Source organism: Hyperolius riggenbachi, chromosome 5 (genome assembly GCF_040937935.1).
Source record: "Hyperolius riggenbachi isolate aHypRig1 chromosome 5, aHypRig1.pri, whole genome shotgun sequence".
NCBI classification, from domain to species: Eukaryota; Metazoa; Chordata; class Amphibia; order Anura; family Hyperoliidae; genus Hyperolius; species Hyperolius riggenbachi.
In genome coordinates, this window is record NC_090650.1 from 15,329,481 (window position 1) to 15,346,679 (window position 17,199).

Sequence of the window (17,199 nt, forward strand, 5' to 3'; positions counted from 1 at the left end):
GTGGCCAGCTTTACTCTTCTGCTGGTCCCACTGGCGGCTCCGATACCGGCGACACCCGGGTCAGGCCGACACTTCCTGGATTTGAATGCTTGGTGGCCGCTCTGCGTCATCACGGCGGCCGGCGTGACATTACTGCACATGTGCGGTTTTCTAACTCTGAACCGCACATTATTATTATTATTATTATTTAGGATATATATAGCGCTGACATATTACGCAGCGCTGTACTATACTGTACTATATATATATATATATATATATATATATATATATATATATATATATATATATATATATATATATATATATATATATATATATATATATATATATATATATATATATATATTGTCTTGTCACTAACTGTCCCTCAAAGGAGCTCACAATCTAATCCCTACCATTGCCATATGTCTATATTATGTAGTGTAAGTACTGTAGTCTAGGGCCAATTTTTAGGGGGAACCAATTAACTTATCTGTATGTTTTTGGAATGTGGGAGGAAACCGGAGTGCCCGGAGGAAACCCACGCAAACACTGAGAGAACATACAAACTCTTTGCAGATAGTGCCCTCGCTGCGATTTGAACCAGGGACCCAGCGCTGCAAGGCAAGAGAGCTAACCACTACGCCACCGTGCTGCCCCATGCGCAGTACTTTCACACCAGGCGCCTTGATGACGTGGAGCGGGCGGTGTGATGACGCGGGGCGGCCGCCAAGCATTCAAATCCAGGAAGAACCCGCAGAGGAGCCAGCAGGACGCCGGGGGACCTTGCGGCCTACGGTGGGCTGGAGGAAGCCCCAGGTAAGTGAAAGTTTTTTAGATTTAAAGTACTGCTCAGGGTCCCTTTTAAGATTAAATAATTTCTTTTTTGGAGCAGGATTTTGGGGTTCTCATAAGCTGTAAGCCATAATCATTAAAATTATAAGAAATAAAGGCTTGAAAGGGAACCTAAACTGAGAAGGATATGGATGTTTCCTTTTAAAATGAAACCTCCATATCACTCTCAGTTTAGGCTCCCTTGAAATCTCTCGCTTTTAAATTGAGTCACTAAAATAAATTAACCGCTTTACCACCAGGGGCGTAGAAACCCGTAACGCCCCTGGTGGTACCGCCGCTGTCCCGCTTGTGCACGCTGCCGCCCGCTCGCCCGGAGATCTATGAACGGGAAAAAACATTCACGTTCGTTGATCTCAGCCCCCCAGCAATGATTGGCTGCTTCTATGAGAAGCAACGCGATCATTGTGATTTTCCCAGCCTCATTGTGCTTCCTGTAAGCGTACTTCCTGACGCTTACAGATCGCATGAACAAAAAATTACTGTGGCCATCTTGTGGCCAAATAGTAAAACTACATCCAAAAACAATTTTCATAAATAAATACCTAGTTTTACATTATAAATTAACTCATTACCTCCCACACACCCCAATTTTTTTATTTTTTTTGTAATAAAAAGAAAAAAAAATTACAATAAAAAAATACATAAATAGTTACCTTAGGCACTGAACTCTTTAAATATTTATGTCAAGAGGGTATAACACTGTTACTTTATAAACTATGAGCTTGTAATTAGAGATGGACGCAAAACTGCAAAAAAATGCACCTTTATTTCCAAATAAAATATTGGCGCCAAACATTGTGATGGGGACATAATTTAAACGGTGAAATAACCGGGACAAATGGGCAAATACAATACATGGGTTTTAATTATGGAGGCATGTATTATTTTAAAACTATAATGGCCGAAAACTAAGAAATAATGAATTTTTTCCGTTTTTTTTTTCTTATTCTTCCTGTTAAAATGCATTTATAGTAAAGTAGTTCTTAGCAAAATGTACCACCCAAAGAAAGCCTAATTGGTGGCGGAAAAAACAAGATATAGATCAGTTAATTGTGATAAGTAGTGATAAAGTTATAGACGAATGAATGGAAGGAGCGCTGAACTGTGGAAATTGCTCTGGTGGTCAAGTGGTTTTTAAGTTTTGCATGATATTCTAATATTTTGAGTTTGACCTGTACTGCAACCAAGAAATGTGAGAATTCATTCATTGCTTACTGACACTTACACTACCTACCCATATACTACACTAGATTGGGCCCGCGGTTTCCCTAGGTTTTCTTCTCTTAACAAAAAAATTGACAAATAATTGTCTGGTCGTAAAAAGATAAATTGATCAGAATATTGATTGGACACAGTTCAATCAGTGGATGGCCTCCTTAAAAGGGGAAATAATTCATGACATGAGTATAGTGAATCAACCCCAGTGTTTGTTTTAACTGTAGGAAAACTGCACATCGGTATTGTGTCACTTGTATTTCTAATAAATGCTTTAAGGACAATTGAAGTGAGAAGAATATGAAGGCTGCCATATTCATTTCCTTTTAAACAATACCAGTTGCCTGGCAACCCCTGCTGATCTATTTGGCTGCAGAAGTGTCTGAATCACACCAAAAATAAGTGTGCAGCTAATCAAGCCAGATCTGACAATGTCAGAAACCCCTGATCTGCTGCATGCATGTTCAGGGGCTTTGGCTAAAAGCATTAGAGGCGGAGGATCAGCAGGACAGGCAGGCAACTGGTATTGCTTAAACGGAAATAAATATGGCAGCCTCCATATAACTCTCGCTTCAGTTTTCCTTTAAATGGTGCAGAAATATTATGAGTCCCGTGTCTAATAAGCCATGGTTTCATTTAATGTAATGGAATCTTATGAACATAATTCCGGATAAAAAACAATGATCCTGCTCTGACGATGTTCTTTGTGTTGACAGGAGCTGTTCCCAGCCAATCGGCAGACTGTAGAACATTTTGCCAAATATTTTACGGACGCCGGCCTCAGGGAGCTCTCTGACTTTCTCAGGGTGCAGCAGTCCCTCGGAACTCGCAAAGAGCTGCAGAAAGAACTGCAAGAGCGACTCTCTCAAGAATGTCCAATCAAAGAGGTGAGTGTTACCTGTCTGTACGGCGCAACTCCACCCACCTGCACAGAGCAGGAACAAACGTTACTGATTTACCACACCTGCACTAATTTACTGACTGACAACAGCTGTGACTCTTCCAGTCTGACATTAGATGAAACAATGTCTTTTTTTCAACCAAACTAACCATGTAACAAGGATTCCAAAAAACACTTTGCCAATGACAGTCAATGGTGGTGAAACCAATAGAGTAATGCAGTTAGGGCTAAGGCCCCGTTCACACTTGCGGTTCTCTGCCAAACGGACCGGATGACCTGACCGGATCCGGACCGGATCGGAACCGTACGGTTCTGATCCGGATCCGATCCGGATCCGGTCAGTTTGAATCAGGTGTTCATCAGGATGCGATCCGGATCCGTTTGGCAAAAGATAGTAGAAAAGGAATAAAAATGTTGGGGTCTGGGAGGTCAGCAGAAGGTGGACCTGTGGAATCAGGCCCTCCGCTGTTTAGCACTCACCTCCACCTCCGACATACTGCCAACATCTCCAGCACGTTTAAAGTCACTACTGCTCCACTCCAAAATGCTTGCCCATGTGTCCCCATCCAAAATCGCCGCTACAATACGCATAGGAAGTGGGGTAGAACATCCGGATTTTATAGCCAGTGTGTTGTGCGCTCTCCGGTTCTCATTGGTTTGTATTGGCCGGATGGTGCAGTCCGGCTCCGCTCCGGATACGGCTGCCGGAGGAGCCGGACCAAAAAATAGCGCATGTTGGGTCTTATGCCGGAGTCTGGATCCGGTCCGGACGAAACGGACGCATGTGAACGGACGCATAGGCTTTCATTGCTATGCCGTGCGTCCGTTCCGTCCGTTCTGCATGCGGTCCGGCTCCGGCACGGCGATTCCGGACGGCGACCGCTAATGTGAACCGGGCCTAACCCAAGTTGCAGGTCATGCAGCATTTGGGAGCGTTTGCGCTCCAATACAAAAATACAATTCCTGCAAAATCCCTTTTGAATCACTTTTTACAATGCGATTTTGCTGCAATTTAGGGGTGGATTGTTTTTGTTTTTTAAAGTGGATACGAGGTGAACTTTTACTCATTGCATATTTGTGTTCCTTTCCTATTGTTTATAGGGCATTCCCCGAGCCAAATACTTTTTTTGTTTTTGTTTTAATACTCTAATTCCCTATAAACTAAAGAAGCCACACCCACAGGTTTTCAGAGAGCCTTGGCAGTAGCAAGGGCTCATGGGAGCTCAGTCTGGGCAGGAGGAGGAGGAGGAGGTGTTAGCCATTGATTTCAGAGGCAGAGGGGAGGAGGAGGGGGGGATTAGGTTTTTTTCACAGGCTGAGTGCTCAAGATACAGATAAGCCTGCCTGTGTGTGATGTTTACAAACAACATGGCTGCTGTCATTGTATCACAGGAAGAAATAATCATTTTCTATTAAAGCTGTTTGCAGCTAGATTTGCTGTGTAAACTATCTAAACTTTAGATAAGATATATAGACAAGTTACTTGTTATAGTTAGTTTTTCATCTCGGATCCGCTTTAAATAAAATTTAATATACTTTCCGATGTCCGGCTTCCGTCGTTACATAGCTGGCCCGCCCCGGCCCCTAGCACAAGAAGTCACAGGTGCTACTCTGATTGGAGCTATAGAAGCACCTATGACCTCTTCTGCTAGTGGGCGGGGCTATGGGCAGACAGAGCCGGGACAAGTTCCTCCAGCACCCAAGGCTGAGACACCAAAGTGGCCCCTCCCTCCATCCCTCCCACCCCGGCCATCACACACTGATTGCTATTAGACTAAGAGGCGCCCCAGGGCCCACAACCTCCCCAACACCTTAATCTCTAGTTATCTGGCTTGCAGTCACTGCCATGTATCCCCTTTTCCTATTTCTTTCTGCTTCAAACACAATAGGTGAATAATAGCTAAGTGAGTTGTGCGCCCCTCCTACACTGCGCCCTGAGGCTGGGGCCTTTATCGCCTCTGCCTCGGCCGGGCACTGTGGGCAGAAGCCGGACATTCGGGACTCCCGGTAAGTATAACTATTTACGCAGGAAAAAAACAATTGGAAGCGCTGTTCCGTTTACTGGTATTGCTTAAAGAGGAACTCCATTGAAAATAATGAAATAAAAGAAGTGCTTAATTTTTACAATAATTATGTAATAATGATTTAGTTGGTGTTTGCTAATTATAAAATCTTTCCTCTCCCTGATTTACATTCTGACATTTATCACATGGTGATACTTTTACTGCTGGCAGGTGGTGTCAGTGGAAGGAGATGCTGCTTGCTATTTTTTGGCAGTTGGAAACAGCTGTTATTTCCCACAATGCAACAAGGCTCTTACAGTGTGATGTCAGTACCTCAGAGCTGTGAGGCGCTGACCTCACACTATGGGAGGGGTTTCACCACAATATCAGCCATACAGCGCCCCCTGATGGTCTGTTTGTGAAAAGGAATAGATTTCTCATGTAAAAAGGAGGGTATCCGCTACTGATTAGGATGAAGTTCTATTTTTGGTTACGCTTTCTCCAAGTCAAGTTTAGCTAAAATCTGATTACCTGGGGCTTTCTCCAGCCCCTCGCAGCTGTCTGTCCCGCGGTGAGCGCTCTGTATGCAGCTGCCGGTCCGGGGGCCCCGCACGGCGCAGAGGCTGACCTCGAGGTCGTCCTTACTGTGCCTGTGTGAAACGCCTCTGTCAGTCAATCCCACGTTGTCTGCGGCGTACTGCGCAGGCGCAGTAAGTACGACCTCGAGGTCAGCCTCTGCACCGTGCGGGGCCCCCGGACCGGCAGCTGCATACAGAGCGCTCACCGCGGGACAGACAGCTTCGAGGGACTGGAGAAAGCTCCAGGTAATCAGATTTTAGCTAAACTTGGCTGATGATTCCTTTAAAAGGTAATAAATATGTCAGACTCAATATACCTCTCACTACAGTTGACCTTTAAAGAGACACGGAAGCGAAAAAAAAATGATGATATAATGAATTGGTTGTGTAGTACGGATAGTTACTGGAGCATTAGAAGCAAAGAAAATATTCTCATATTTTTATTTTCAGTTATATAGTTTTTTTTTGTTTTTTTTTTATAACATTGCATCATTCTCTAATATTTGCAGTTTACACACTAATCAGCATTCTAAATTATTTTACAGAGCAGGTTAGTGAACTTTTGAACTGTCCTCTGGGGAAGAAAAAAAAACAATACAGTGATTGACAGTTGAGATAATAAGCTTCAGAAGACAGAGCTCCCTGCGACTTTGAAAGTAGTGGAGCTCAATGGTTTTTTGCATAGATAACTGGAGTTTCTTAACTCTTCCTGTGCTGGAAACAATATTAGACCTGTATAACTGCTGCCAATGTTTTATTTCTTAGCTGTGCTACACATACAAATCATTATATCACCATTTGCTTCAGTGTCTCTTTAACCTCCTTAGCGGTACGACACCGTGTCGGGCATACCGCTGGCTGTACTTTCAGACAGTAGCAAGGGCTCATGGGAGCTCAGTCTGGGTAGGAGGAGGGGGAGGTATTACTAGCCAGAGATTTCAGAGGCAGAGGGGAGGAGGGAGGAGGAGGGGGATTAGGTTTTTTTGCTCAAGATGCAGATAAGCCTGCCTGTGTGTAATGTTTACAAACAACATGGCTGCTGTCATTGTATCACAGAAAGAAATAATCATATTCTATTTAAGCTGTTTGCAGCTAGATTTGCTGTGTAAACTATCTAAACTTTAGATAAGATATATAGACAAGTTACTTGTTCTAGTTAGTTTTTCATCTTGGATCCGCTTTAAGATGTAATGCGTCCCTGGGCAAGATATTAGATAAGGGGTCCCCTTGTGGACCTTTTTTGTAATCTAAAGTAGAGAGATGTCAAATAAGTTGGCAGGTGCAGTCCCTCTTTGGGAGCCCTGTCTCTCTTGTCCCTCTTTCTCCCTCATTTGTCCCTCTTTCAGGACTGATGTACAGATCTATGCAAATATATCTATTGTTCTACCGAAAAATGTGTTTAATTGACTCTAAACTTTAGTCTCATCCTTTTTAGTTTATTTCTATTAATATCCAGTGTTAATATGAAGGAAAATGAGCCAGGATAGAAATGACCAGTGTGGTTTGAATGATAAAACAGCATCTTTTTCTTATGAAATCTTTATAGTATGTGTGACTTAGGGGTGTGTCAGAGGTGTGGCAGGGGTGTGGGTTAAGTGTGCCTCTTTCTGATCTCTAAAAAGTTGGGAGGTATGCAGGTGGGCCCCTTGACACTCACTAGGCCCCAAGCACCTACCTTTGTTGCCTGGTGGATGATCCTGCTCCTGTGCAGCCACAGAATACCTGAGGGTCTCCAACATCCTCCTGTATTCTCACATTATTCCTATGTTCAGTTAGTTGTGAATAAATAACTGAATAAATTCACACATTTACTGTCTGTTTTGATCAGTCTGGGAAGAATAATCTTCAGTGTGTGTGTGTGTGTGTGTGTGTGTGTGTGTGTGTGTGTGTGCAGTGTGTGTGTGTACAGTGTGTGTGTGTGCAGTGTGTGTGTGTACAGTGTGTGTGTGTGCAGTGTGTGTGTGTACAGTGTGTGTGTGTACAGTGTGTGTGTGTACAGTGTGTGTGTGTACAGTGTGTGTGTGTACTGTGTGTGTGTGTGTGTGTGTGTACAGTGTGTGTACAGTGTGTGTGTGTGTACAGTGTGTGTGTGTGTACAGTGTGTGTGTGTACAGTGTGTGTGTGTGTACAGTATGTGTGTGTGTGTGTGTGTGTGTGTGTGTGTGTGTGTGTGTGTGTGTGTGTACAGTGTGTGTGTGTGTGTACAGTGTGTGTGTGTGTGTGTGTGTGTGTACAGTGTGTGTGTGTGTGTACAGTGTGTGTGTGTGTGTGTGTGTGTGTGTGTGTGTGTGTGTGTACAGTATGTGTGTGTACAGTGTGTGTGTGTACTGTGTGTGTGTGTGTGTGTACAGTGTGTGTACAGTGTGTGTGTGTGTACAGTGTGTGTGTGTGTACAGTGTGTGTGTGTACAGTGTGTGTGTGTGTACAGTATGTGTGTGTGTACAGTATGTGTGTGTGTGTGTGTGTGTGTGTGTGTGTGTGTGTGTGTGTGTGTGTGTACAGTGTGTGTGTGTGTGTACAGTGTGTGTGTGTGTGTACAGTGTGTGTGTGTACAGTGTGTGTGTGTGTGTGTGTGTGTGTGTGTGTGTACAGTGTGTGTGTGTGTGTACAGTGTGTGTGTGTGTGTGTGTGTGTGTGTGTGTGTGTGTACAGTATGTGTGTGTACAGTGTGTGTACAGTGTGTGTGTGTGTGTGTGTGTGTGTGTGTGGGGGGGTGTAATAACACAAAACCGTTGTCATAGTAATCACTGTAATGCAATCAAGTGGAGATACAGCGGCGGGGGGAGATTAGGAGAGGCGAACGCTTCTGACTTCATCAGGGAGAGAATTAATGATGGAAACACTCAGCTGCAGAGAAATGGACTGTACAATCCGCATCTGCCGTCATGGAACAAGCTGGTCCTCCGATATCCCCCCACCCCGTGCGGCAGGCTGTGCTATCCGCAGTGAGCAACAAAGATGGCTGCACCTCCGCTCCACACAGCCAACAGTTCAAGTGAACCTGTCACAAAATATAGCCTAACATGACTAGAAATCACAGGTGTAGAAATGAGTCAGCTCCCCAAAGAAATACAGTGAAAATAATGCAATGCACGCAAAGGCACCCCAAACACCAATATCAACGTAAACCTCCACAATAGCCTATAAACACTGAAGGTCTGTTCTAGTAAAATGCATTAAAGCCCATCTGAAGGGAGAGGGATATGGAGGCTGCCACAATAATTTCCTTTTAAACAATATTAGTTGCCTGGCGGCCATGGTAAACTTCCATGCATCAGTAGTGTCTGAATCACACCTGAAACAAGCATGCAGCTAATCCAGTCAAAATTCAGTCAGAAACATCCGGTCTGCATGCTTGTTCAGGGGCTATGGCTAAGAGTATTAAAGACAGAGGATCAGCAGGGCAGCCAGGCAACTGGTATTGCTTAAAAGGTAATAAATATGGCAGCCTCCATAGCCCTCTTGTTACAGTTGTCCTTTAAAGAGTCACTAAAGTGAGAGGGCTATGGAGGCTGCCATATTTACTTCCTTTTAAACAATACCAGTTTCCTGGCCATCCTGCTGATCTCTTTGGCTGCAGTAGTGTCTGAATCACACACGGGAAATAAGCATGTGGTTAATCTAGCCACACTTCTGTCAGAGCATCTGATCTGCAGGCTTACAGGGATGAGCACCGGATGAAATCCGAATGAGTTGCGTTCGGATTTAATCCTTCTAATTATCGCACCTGAGCCCGGGGGGTGATTGGTTAAACTTACCGTCTTGTTTAACCCGGCGTTTCTGCTGCGTTCCAAGCCGCGTCATGTGACTACAAACACTTCCTCCTTCAACCCCAGAAGGAAGAAGTGTTTGTAGTCATGTGACAGCAATGAACCAGGATAGAAAGGACCAGTGTGGTTTGAATTATAAACCAACATATTTTTCTTATATAATCTTTACGGTGTGCGCGACTAGGGGGAGTGATGGGGGCGTGATCAGGAGTATGGCAGGGGCGTGGCTTAAGTGTCCCCTTTTCTCATCTCAAAAAGTTGGGAGGTATGGTACACTGCTCAGGCAGCACAGGGCGGGGTTAGAGGGGGTGGCACCTCCTCACAAATTTGCATCAGGCAGCAGAGAGTCTAAAACAGGCCCTGATGTCAGCGCTATATAAATATATAATTACAAGCCCTTCTAACATTCAGAATGTACTCTGTTGCCGGCTTTTCTATCAATTCCTTTTAATTGTGTCTTGCTGTTCGCAGATAGTGCTCTACTTAAAAGAAGAAATGAAACGGAACGAATTAGCGGAACCCGCGGTGATCGGACTGCTGTGGACCTGCGTGATGAACGCCGTGGAGTGGAACAAGAAGGAGGAACTGGTAGCAGAACAGGCTCTAAAGCATCTGAAGGTGCGGGTGGGGTCGGCTGCCATGCGGGGCGCTAGGGCGGGGCCAGGGATAGCGCTACATGTGGCCCTGCTTCTGGCGGGAACACCACCACCTGCTCAGACACACTACCGGCTCAGAAACACCACCACCTGCGCAGACACACTACCGGCTCAGAAACTCCACCTCCTGCGCAGACACACTACCAGCTCAGAAACACCACCACCTGCGCAGACACACTACAGGCTCAGAAACACCACCACCTGCGCAGACACACTACCGGCTCAGAAACACCACCACCTGCGCAGACACACTACCGGCTCAGAAACTCCACCTCCTGCGCAGACACACTACCGGCTCAGAAACACCACCACCTGCGCAGACACACTACAGGCTCAGAAACACCACCACCTGCGCAGACACACTACCGGCTCAGAAACTCCACCTCCTGCGCAGACACACTACCAGCTCAGAAACACCACCACCTGCGCAGACACACTACAGGCTCAGAAACACCACCACCTGCGCAGACACACTACCGGCTCAGAAACACCACCTCCTGTGCAGACACACTACCAGCTCAGAAACACCACCTCCTGTGCAGACACACTACCGGCTCAGAAACACCACCTCCTGTGCAGACACACTACCGGCTCAGAAACACCACCACCTGCGCAGACACGCTACCGGCTCAGAAACACCACCTCCTGTGCAGACACTCTACCGGCTCAGAAATGCCATCTCCTGTGCAGAAATACTACCGGCTGAGAAACCCCACCTCCTGCGCAGACACCCTACCGGCTCAGAAACTCCACCTCCTGCGCAGACACCCTACCGGCTCAGAAACTCCACCTCCTGCGCAGACACACTACCAGCTCAGAAACGCCACGCCCTGTGCAGACACACTACCAGCTCAGAAACGCCACCTCCTGTGCAGACACACTACCAGCTCAGAAACGCCACCTCCTGCGCAGACACACTACCAGCTCAGAAACGCCACCTTCTGCGCAGACACACTACCAGCTCAGAAATGCCACCTCCTGTGCAGACACACTACCAGCTCAGAAACGCCACCTCCTGTGCAGACACACTACCAGCTCAGAAATGCCACCTCCTGTGCAGACACACTACCAGCTCAGAAACGCCACCTCCTGTGCAGACACACTACCAGCTCAGAAACGCCACCTCCTGCGCAGACACACTACCAGCTCAGAAACGCCACCTTCTGCGCAGACACACTACCAGCTCAGAAATGCCACCTCCTGTGCAGACACACTACCAGCTCAGAAACACCACCTCCTGTGCAGACACACTACCGGCTGAGAAATGCCACCTCCTGTGCAGACACACTACCAGCTCAGAAACGCCACCTCCTGTGCAGACACACTACCGGCTCAGAAACTCCACCTCCTGTGCAGACACACTACCAGCTCAGAAACGCCACCTCCTGTGCAGACACACTACCAGCTCAGAAACGCCACCTCCTGTGCAGACACACTACCGGCTCAGAAACACCACCTCCTGTGCAGACACACTACCGGCTGAGAAACGCCACCTCCTGTGCAGACACACTACCAGCTCAGAAATGCCACCTCCTGTGCAGACACGCTACCAGCTCAGAAATGCCACCTCCTGTACAGACACGCTACCAGCTCAGAAACGCCACCTCCTGTGCAGACACACTACCAGCTCAGAAACGCCACCTCCTGTGCAGACACACTACCAGCTCAGAAACGCCACCTCCTGTGCAGACACACTACCGGCTCAGAAACACCACCTCCTGTGCAGACACACTACCGGCTGAGAAACGCCACCTCCTGTGCAGACACACCACCAGCTCAGAAATGCCACCTCCTGTGCAGACACGCTACCAGCTCAGAAATGCCACCTCCTGTACAGACACGCTACCAGCTCAGAAACGCCACCTCCTGTGCAGACACACTACCAGCTCAGAAACGCCACCTCCTGTGCAGACACGCTACCAGCTCAGAAATGCCACCTCCTGTGCAGACACACTACCGGCTCAGAAACACCACCTACTGTGCAGACACACTACCGGCTCAGAAACACCACCTCCTGTGCAGACACACTACCAGCTCAGAAACACCACCTCCTGTGCAGACACACTACCGGCTCAGAAACACCACCTCCTGTGCAGACACACTAACGGCTCAGAAACACCACCTCCTGTGCAGACACGCTACCGGCTCAGAAATGCCACCTCCTGTGCAGACATTGATCGATCAATCATTTACAGCATTTCCGATATGCTTCTGATTAAGAAAGGGATCAATACTGCACAGAATGGATTCCTTTCTCGATTGGAAGCAGATCGGACTGGCGGATATGATCAATCAATCCGTCAATCTGACAGGAAAATTGCATGCGAGTCTTTAAAGGGAACCTGAACTGAGTAAAATTATTTAAAATAAACACATGACGTAGCTGCAAATGAATATTCCATACTAACCTCACCGTCAGTTCCTCTCAGAAGCTCACCATTTTCTTCTTACAGTGATCCCTTCTGGTTCTGACAACATTTTGTCAGAACTGAAATATACCGGTTGCTGTCAGTTTTATATATCAGCAGCTGTCAGTTACAACTGGATGTGCAAGGTAATGTCCATGTTTCCCTACGGCTCAAGTGGGCGATATTACAGTTTAACTGTGTGCTGACCAGAAAGCGGTTATGGGGTAATGGCCATTTTTAAAATGGAGGACCGAGAATTCTATTGATCACAGGGGACAAACAGGACGCGGGAGAGGAAAAAGAGATTGATGAGTAGACTACACCGGAGGTAAGTATGACCTGTGTATTTTTCATTTTCAGTTCAGGTTCTCTTTAAGCACTCTAATCTAAAGGAACTGTAATTAATTAAACTCATGAATAAAATTGCTTTTTTTTTCTAATATTCATGTATAGATTATTCAGTCAGTGTTTGCCCCTTGTAACATTTTTCCTCACCCCGATTTACATTCAGACATTTATTACAGGTGGAGACATCTTTTGTCCTGTCAGGTGCAGCTCTGCGGAATGTTTGGTTACTGAGAGTTCTAAAGCCAGTAGAAATTATACCTGGCCTCCCAGAATGCTCGAGGGTGGGCATAGTTAAACAGCCTAGGCTGTGACATCCCTGGGAAGGCGGGGTTATATACCAATATACAGTAGATATAGGATGTGTTTGCAGTGCTGAGACCAGGATAACTACAGTAAAAGTGGGTATACTGAATAATGTTCTGCCTTCTACTCTGTTACTACAGGGCCTCTTTATGATACATGATACGTGGGGAGGTTCAGTTAGATGGTAATAATTACAAGTTGGTGGTAAATGTATTTTCACTCATGCAGCTTGAAAATGGATCATTGCATCAACTCAGAATGATTAGCATCTCATTAAACATGCCTAATGATCTGTGTGCTGTTGTTTATCGGGTAGACTCATGTGACAGACGCTCCTCTATACTGCTTGTCTTGCAGCAATACGCCCCCCTGCTGGCCGTCTTCAGCACGCAGGGACAATCAGAGCTGGTGTTACTGCAGAAGGTGCAGGAGTATTGCTACGACAACATCCACTTCATGAAAGCCTTCCAGAAAATCGTCGTCCTTTTTTACAAAGGTAACGATCCAGGGGTATCGCGTCCGCAGGAAACGTTCTCATCCGCGGGGGGCCGGACAGTGGTTTTTGTTTACACTTTGTCAATATTTACTGTATTGTTTGTTTTAATCAGAAAAATATTAAATACTGCAAATGATTCATGATTTTACTGCTATGATTTAAGCCTGTCAGGTGATTGTTTTTTTTTTGTTTGTTGTTTTTTTTTAAATACTAGGCGAGCATGGCTACAGTCAGCGAACTGCGCATGTGCAGAGAACTCCCAGCCGTGGGAGTGTGATCGGGGTGTGTGTGCGATTGGCCGAAGACCACGCATGCACAGTAACCTGCAACTGAGCCAAGCCGCAGACTTTACAGGGCCGACATCGCATTACCGATCAGGCCGGAAGGACATTGGGCTCTATTGACAATTAACCTATTTTGGTTCCTGGACAAAGAAACTACGTCCAGGAACCATGCACGCTGCCGCGCGCTCCCGCGGCCGATCGTGCGCTTGCACGCGCACTCCCGGCCGCGGATTCGGTAGCCACGGAATCAATGTATTGGGCTATGGTACCCGATCACTGATTCCTCTCCCCCGCTGAAAAAGCGACAGCTTCTCTCGGAAGCTGTGCTTTTTCTGGCCGTTGCCTCCCCTCTGCGTCACTCTAAGCGTGTGTTACGCTTAGAGTGACGTCATGTAAACAAACTCATGGCCGCCATCTTGTGGCCAAAAAGTAAAACTACAACTACAAGTAAAAAAAACTAAAAACCACACACAATTACATTATAAAACTATACTTTACATCCCAGCCTCCCAAAAATACCCAAATAAAATGTTTAATATAAAAAAAAAAAAACATTACAATAAAAAAAAAAAAAAGAACATGTAAATATTTACCTAAGGGTCTAAACTTTTTAAATATCAATGTAAAGATGAAATATTTCTGTATATTTTTTATTTTAAACTTGTAAATAGTGATAGATGCAAAACGGAAAAAATGCACCTTTATTTCCAAATAAAATATTGTCGCCATACATTGTGATAGGGACATCATTTTAACGGTGTAATAACCGGGACATATGGGCAAATACAATACGTGAGTTTTAATTATGGAGGCATGTATTATTTTAAAACTATAATGGCTGAAAACTGAGAAATAATGAATTTTTCCGTTTTTTTCTTATTCTTCCTGTTATGCATTTACAGTAAAGTGGCTCTTAGCAAAATGTACCCCCCAAAGAAAGCCTAATTGGTGGCGGAAAAAACAAGATATAGATCAGTTCATTGTGATAAGTAGTGATAAACTTATAGGCTAATGAATGGGAGGTGAACATTTCTCAAGTGAAAACGACGGAACGCGAATGGGTTAAGCGTGCGGTAAAGGATTTTTTACCGCTAAATTATGGCCAGCGGTAGTTCCCGCATTTTTTCCACATTCACCAAAATTTTCCGCATGCAGGTTTTTTGCGGGAAAAAAAGTGCGGTAACACACGTAAACAAGCGTTAAACGTGCGACAAACATGCGGGAAAAGTCCAACAAACACACCTCCAGACTCTACCTATCACCTGCTACTTGTAGGGGATAAAAAATCAGTACTTAACACAGAAATAATGCGCATTATGTTATTGTGAATTTAGATCTTTTGCGGAAATTACCGACTTTTGCTATAATTTTCCGCATCATTTGTGCACTTTTACCGCATCCGGAAAAAAACATGCAGAAAATTTTGTGAATGTCAACAGGGCTTTATTTTGGTTGCAAATTTCCCGTAAGTAGTTTACCGCATGCGGAAAATGATTGTGAATAGAGTACATTGAGGGGGCAGACAGATTACAGGACGCTAGAAGACGCCCCAGGTAAGTAAAAATCCTTTCTGCCCATTTGTCTCAGCTTTACTTTAACCTCCTTAGCGGTAATCCCGAGTCAGGCTCGGGACGGAAAGCCGCAGAACAGAGTGGTAATCCCGTGCCCGAGTGAGTTTCATGCAGGAGCTGCTGCAGACCTCTCTGTAGTATGTTGTTCTTCTCGTTTTTAGGGTCTAAAAGCTTGTGAAAAAATGGTATGGCTTTTAGACCTTAAATCTGGAAATAACGCCAGGGAGGTTAAAAAGACAACTGAAGCAAAAGGGATATGGAAGCTGCCATATTATTTCCTTTTAAGCAATACCAATTTCCTGACTGTCCTGCTGATCTATTTGGCTGCAGTAGTGTCTGAATAACACATAAACAAACATGCAGCTAATCTTGGCAGATTTTTGTCAGAAACACCTGATCTGCTGCATGCTTGTTCAGGGGCTACGGCTGAAAGTATTAGAGGCAGAGGATCAGCAGGGCTGCCAGGCAACTGGTATTGCTTAAAAGGAAATAAATATGGCAGCCTGCATATCCTTTTTGCTTCGACTCTATATCAAATATGCAGTAAAAAAAAACCCTCTATGTTCCCCAGAGCCTCTGTAATCAAAACATGGTGAGTGCCCCCTGGGGAGACTTGTGTTGGGTTCTGGGGGGACTTGAACTTCTCATAGTTTATTACAGAGAGTTCTGAAATTAAATAATTATACATTGTGTATAAATACCCCTGAATAAGTATTCCTTAAAAGCAGTTTGCCGTATCTGAAAACATTTCTACACAGATATTAAGCACTGCTGACAAGTATGTGTGCTGAGGGGTACTTGAGATGATTGCTCACAACAGGGGGTGCCTGGCACACATCCTCTCTCATGGAGGGGTACGCCCTGTAATAATGTTGAGGATTGCTGGGTTGCGGGATGAGAGGAATTGAACTTGTTTTGCTCGCTGCATACTGGACAGTCATGGCCAGGGGCATAGCAATAGCCATAGCAGCTGCTATGGGGACTGGAGCATAGGGGCCCAGGTGGTACTTAAAGGGGCACTATGGCAAAAAATTGTACAATTTTAAATATGTGCAAACATACAAATAAGAAGTACGTTTTTTTCCCAGAGTAAAATGAGCCATAAATTACTTTTCTCCTATGTTGCTGTCACTTACAGTAGGTAGTAGAAATCTGACAGAAGCGACAGGTTTTGGACTAGTTCACCTCTTCATACAGGATTCTCAGAGATTTATTTATTTTCAAAAGCACTTAGTGAATGGCAGTGGCTCTGTCCAACAGCCAAAAAACTGTGTAGCGAGCAAGAAAGCTGGCAAGCATCATTGTTTAAATCCTTTTTAGGGAATATCTTTATAAAGAATAAAAGCCTTGCTGAGAATCCCCTATGAAGAGATGAACTAGTCCAAAACCTGTCACTTCTGTCAGATTTCTACTATCGACTGTAAGTGACAGCAACATAGGAGAAAAGTCATTTATGGCTCATTTTACTCTGGGAGAAATGTACTTCTTATTTGTCTGTTTGCACATATTTTACATTTTACAATTTTTCACCATAGTGCCACTTTAATGTATTCACTGTTAACTTTCTTATGTTTCTCCACCCTCTGACTTTGTCTCCGTGCCCATGGACTATGTGCAGTGTAGATTGCATGAGACAGTAAATTGCCCAATTAACTCCTATACGTAGGGTATGGGCAGGTGGCATTGCTGTAGGCCGGATCCACACTATAAGCGCTTTTGTGAGCGCTTGTGTTTGAATAGCGCTTGCTGAGCGCTTGTTAAAAAATCGCTCCCATTCACTTTCATTAAAATTGCGGTAAAAATCGCTGCAATAGCGTACATTTTTTGTT

At 45.1% G+C, this 17,199-nt stretch overlaps 1 protein-coding gene across 2 annotated transcripts in view; it reads left to right on the top strand.

Moving 5' to 3' along the window:
* BZW2 (basic leucine zipper and W2 domains 2) overlaps window positions 1-17,199 on the top strand; it is a 145,143-nt gene that overhangs the window by 116,557 nt on the left and 11,387 nt on the right. For both annotated transcript variants that reach the window (XM_068235110.1, XM_068235111.1), the window contains 3 exons: window positions 2,769-2,939; window positions 9,776-9,922; window positions 13,377-13,515. In XM_068235110.1, coding sequence (XP_068091211.1) covers window positions 2,769-2,939; window positions 9,776-9,922; window positions 13,377-13,515 — 457 coding nt within the window. The remainder of the gene's footprint in view (window positions 1-2,768; window positions 2,940-9,775; window positions 9,923-13,376; window positions 13,516-17,199) is intronic.